The sequence below is a fragment of the Populus alba genome, chromosome 1, assembly GCF_005239225.2.
Source record: "Populus alba chromosome 1, ASM523922v2, whole genome shotgun sequence".
Lineage (NCBI taxonomy): Eukaryota > Viridiplantae > Streptophyta > Magnoliopsida > Malpighiales > Salicaceae > Populus > Populus alba.
The window spans coordinates 20,573,116-20,578,075 of NC_133284.1; the positions used below are offsets into that span (position 1 = coordinate 20,573,116).

Consider the following 4,960-nt stretch of genomic DNA (forward strand, 5'->3'; position numbering starts at 1 on the left):
AATGTCATGGGCAGGATTGAACGACACTAATAGAACTGGTTTAAGAAAGGATGAGGATAGCTTCAAAGGGGATATATATATATATAGGGCATTAGAAGAACAAGAAAAATGCAGGAGCATGTAAAGCAGGTCCACATCAATTTGACTTCAAAATTTGAACTTAGAGACACCTGCCAAAAACCATAATTCACAATTCAAGGATTCAAAAGGAATATTTCAAGGGAAAAAAACGGAGGCATTGCTCCATGCGACCTGAATACACATAAGCTCTTCCAACATTCAATTTTGCGCCACATGCATACAAATCATACTACCTCATACTTATAATCTGAAAGGCTGAAACCATTCATCATATTCTAGGTCTAGAAAGTAAGTGCTGGTAAATATGTTAAGCAACTCATAGAGTGCATTAACCATTCATATTCAACATGCAAAGAGTCTGCAGGTACTTTAATCCAATTAAACCAGATTTACACTAGTTTTCGGCATGAAACACAATCGAAACACCATATATATTAATGATATGTAACATTCGCATGAGATCATCAGATCCTGAAACATAATTTATCCTCTGGCCTTAAGCTCTGCAAGCCGCCTTGACAAATCATCCTCATCCACCTTCTCCTGCGACTTGGTTGCCACTGCATGTGCAGCAGGCTGTGGCAGCCCGACAGAGACCTCCAATCCATAGTCATCAGCTACCTGTTGCATCAAGCTGTTGACCTCACCCTCAGGTGTGGACAGCGAGGTAGAACCAGCCATCGCGCTCTCCATGAACTCTGCCTGTACCTCCATATTCACAAACTGCTTCTCAAACTGATCCATTGTCTCTGACATTTTCTGCAAATTACCTGCATTTAGCAATCATTCAAAACATTATCATAAAACAAACCCAAGGCGTGTTATCTTTCAGTAGATGATGACCTAAGAATCAGTGAAAGTCCACCATCCAATAATGAACACTTCACACATTCTCATTGCAGAGTTGAATAGTAACCAGTTCCATGAACTTATGGTTAGATTTCTACAGTCGTAATTCTTAATACCAATCCAAAAACAGAATCCAGCTAGCTATGGAGCTCTCGGGGTAGTAATTTCTGATGTTAAACTGCCCGTTTCACAAAATAGCAAATAATCAATCATACCAAGACTAAATCCAAAGTCCCAAGACAAATGAATTCACTACAACCCTATACCACATTTTTCTCAGGAAAAAAAAAAAAAAAAAACATTAATCAGAAAAATCCCAGACCCAGTTTTTCTCAATTTGATTAGAAACATAGAGAGAGTAAACACAACCCAACAATCAAAAATAAAAAATCAGCAAAAGCCCATCAATATATTAACGAAAAAAATGTCTAAAAAGTAAATTAATTACCAGTAGCGAGAGTAGACTCGAGAGACTTAACAATAGAAGCCATAGACTTGTTAATGGTAGTCATCTTAGACTGAGTATCAAGCCTTGCCACGACGGCATCGAGCCTGGAGGCGAGCCTCAAGTAATTCATCTGTTCAGTTCTCTTACGAATGGCGTTCTCGGCATAGATTCGAGCACCATCCATGTTTCCTTTCTCGATCGCCTTCTTGACTTTCAATTTCTCCGATTTCTCTTCCTTCTCGCACTTCCGTGCTTGCCTTTGCAGCGATTTTGATGTGAATTTCAAGTCCATGATCTGATTCAGAAGCTTCTCCGCGTTTCCCATTGTTGAAGAAAATCTATTTTTTTATTTTTTTGTTAGGGTTATATAATTGTTGACTGTGGCTTGATCTTTTATGGGCTTGCCTGCTGTGGGCTTCTTTTAAATTACTATGTTACCCTTGGAAGAACCGCACCAGTCTGAATTTTTGCGATTTGCTCACTTTCTAGAATGAGTGGATTTTTGCTTTTTTACAGTCTGAATTTTTGCGATTTGCTCACTTTCTAGAATGAGTGGATTTTTGCTTTTTTTCATGTTTTAAAATTTTTAATTTTTAATTGTTTTGATTTATTGATATTAAAATTAAATTAAAAAAATTATTATTTTGATATATTTTTAAATAAAAAATATTTTAAAAAATAATAATTATTACAATAACAAACATGCTTTAATACCTCATAAATTTCATGTGCCGACATAATTTCAAGTTAATTTTTAAAATGAAAAAAGATGGATATTATCATTATATATATATATATATATATATATATATATATTAAAGTTTTAATTAAATAATAAAAATATAATATTTTCTTTGGATATAATAAATTAAAAATATATAAAATAATAAATTAAAAAAACTATGAATACTAATTAAATATTAAAATGAGAAGTTGATCTTTTTAATAAAAAAAAATAGACGCAAATATAAATATTTTATAAATATAAGTTAAATAAAATCTTTCTAGTTAATGGTAGATAAGTGAAATAATGGAAAAAAGAATGTAAAAAGTTGGACAATTTTCAAAGCTAAATTTTATGTAATTTTGCAACAATTAAAATAAATATTTAAAAGGATTTGACAGATTTAAAATTTAGAAAAAAGTATTTCCTTCTAGGTAAAATTCTTATTTTTTATTTATATATTTTTTTTATATTTTGATGTATGTTTTTTCAACAACGTGATTTTTTTAAGGTAATTAAAAATAAGTATTCACAAGAATTCTAATAATTTAAATTTATAAGAAAAAATATTATTTTTTAGTCAAAATCTATTTTTCCTTATACAATTTTTTTTTTATGAAAACATGTCTTTTTTGTTAGAAGCATGTTGTTTTAAATAAACAATTATCATGCTTTGAAAAGAAAATACCAACAAAAAATAAAAACTTATGTCTTGATAATTTTTATGTGCTTGTATTGAAAAAAAAAAAGAATATTTTAATTCATGAAAACTATATTAAAAATTCACAATAACAAAATATATATTTTATTTTGCATTTTTTTAAGAAAATTTTGCATATTAAATTCATGTATAATTATTCATAAAGTAATTGCAAATATTACCATAAAAGTATGTAATCTTGTTTAAAGAGAATGGCATAATCCAATGATTTCTTAAATATAAATTTTATTTATTTTAAAAAAATCTTATTAAAAAAAATTAAGAGTCAAATGAATGAAGCTTATAGGTGTTTGTGCTTCAAAGAATGGTCTAAGCACGCTTAGACTTGCACGCTTGGCGTAAATGGAAATAGCCTAGGCACACTTGTTTTTTTTTTTTTTCAACAAAATGATTAAAAAAAAAATTCCAACTAGAATGGAGGACATATTTTATTCCTAAACAAATAATGTGTTATCTACATAAACATGTTCTAATAACTAAATGTAATTAGAAAATTAGAGTTTGAGTTTTTGGATTCCAAAACTTAAATTTCAACTTAATTTTATCTAAAAACACAAAAAAATTAGAAACCTTAATAACCTCAATTTAAAATCCAAATCACCCTCTAATCGATCTAAACACTGAACATCAAATCAAATAAACAATCTTTATAGATATTGATATACTTTTTTCAACAAGGTTAAAGGAAAAAACCACCTCCATTTAACTCTCATCTCTAAAATGAGCATGCTAACACCAAGATCAATCTATTTTTTATGGATGGAATGTGGTCGGCCAAAATCTTTCTCTTTTGTCTTCCTTTTTTGATGACTTTGTCTTTTGTCTCTCTACATTCAAGGACCCAGACAGGAAAAAAAAAAAAAAAAAAAAAAAAAAAAAAAACAAAGTTTGAAGATCAAAACATAAACATCTAAAACTAAAAGGACCAATAATGCAAAAATAAAAGATTTTAGGGGCTAGATTGAACTTTAATGAATAAAAAAATCAAGAACCAAACTAGACTTTTCACAACATTTATGAGTATTGGAGCTGTTTTAATGCAGGAAAAACAACCAATTGTTTATTTTAGCAAAAAACTTAATGGTGCAGCATTGAACTACCCAACTTACAACAAGAAGCTTTATGCATTGGTGAAGACTTGTCAACACTACTTGTGGCTAAAAGAATTTGTGATTTATTTAGATCACAAGTCGCTAAAACACTTAAAATAACAAGGTAAGTTGAATCGACAACATGTCAAGTGGGTGAAATTTATTGAGACCTTTCCGACCGTTGGATAGCGCTCAAATTTTTTTCACGAGTTTCTGGAGGTTGTTTTCGATGGAGTTGCGTGGAATCAGTATTACACGTTGACCGTGTCCGGTCGGGGCCATTCCACCGACAGTACCAGAGTACCGGGTCAAAAGGTCCGTATCTATAGATCTGATCGTGGGATCGCGCTCAAATTTTTTTCATGAGTTTTCGGAGGCTGTTTTCAATGGAGTTGCGTGGAATCGGTAGTACACATCGATGGCGTCCTGTCGGGGCCATTCCACCGACAGCACTAGAGTACGGGGTCAACAGGTTCGTATCTACAGATCCGACCGTGGGATCGCGCTAAAATTTTTTCAAGAGTTTCCGGAGGCTGTTTTCGATGGAGTTCCGTGGAATCGGTACTACGCCTCAACGACGTCCGGTCGGGGCCATTCCACCGATAACACCAGAGTATCGGGTCAAAAGGTCCGTATCTATAGATTCGACAGTTGGATTGCGCTCAAATTATTTCACGAGTTTCTAGAGGCACTTTTCGATGGAGTTGCATGAAATCGGTACTACACGTCGACGTCGTCCGGTCGGGGCCATTCCACTAACACCACTAGAGTACGGGGTCAAAAGGTCCGTATCTAGAGATCCGACCGTGGGATCGCTCTCAAAGTTTTTACACGAGTTTTCAAAGCCTGTTTTCGATGGAGTTCCGTGGAATCGATACTACACGTTGACGGCGTCCGATCGGGGTCATTCCACCGACAATTGGATCGTGCTCAAATTTTTTTCACGAGTTTCCGGAGGCTATTTTCGATAGAGGTGCATGGAATCGGTACTACACGACAACGGCGTCCGATCGGGGCCATTCCACTACAGCACTAGAGTACCGGGT

At 33.3% G+C, this 4,960-nt stretch overlaps 1 protein-coding gene across 1 annotated transcript; it reads right to left on the reverse strand.

Annotated features, from left to right (window-relative positions):
• Positions 1–374: 374 nt before the first annotated feature.
• Positions 375–1,742, reverse strand: LOC118042586 (ESCRT-related protein CHMP1B). The gene is made up of 2 exons (XM_035050299.2): positions 1,379–1,742; positions 375–851 (listed from the first exon to the last, which is right to left on the reverse strand). The coding sequence occupies exons 1-2, from the start codon at positions 1,701–1,703 to the stop codon at positions 565–567; spliced, it is 612 nt and encodes a 203-aa protein (XP_034906190.1). The 5' UTR covers positions 1,704–1,742; the 3' UTR covers positions 375–564.
• Positions 1,743–4,960: the final 3,218 nt, after the last annotated feature.

Coding starts and splice junctions, on each gene's coding strand:
- LOC118042586 (XM_035050299.2), bottom strand. CDS start 1,703: ATGGGAAACGCGGAGAAGCTTCTGAATCAGATCATGGACTTGAAATTC. Junction 852..1,378: donor CGAGTCTACTCTCGCTACTG/GTAATTAATTTA, acceptor TGCTAAATGCAG/GTAATTTGCAGAAAATGTCA.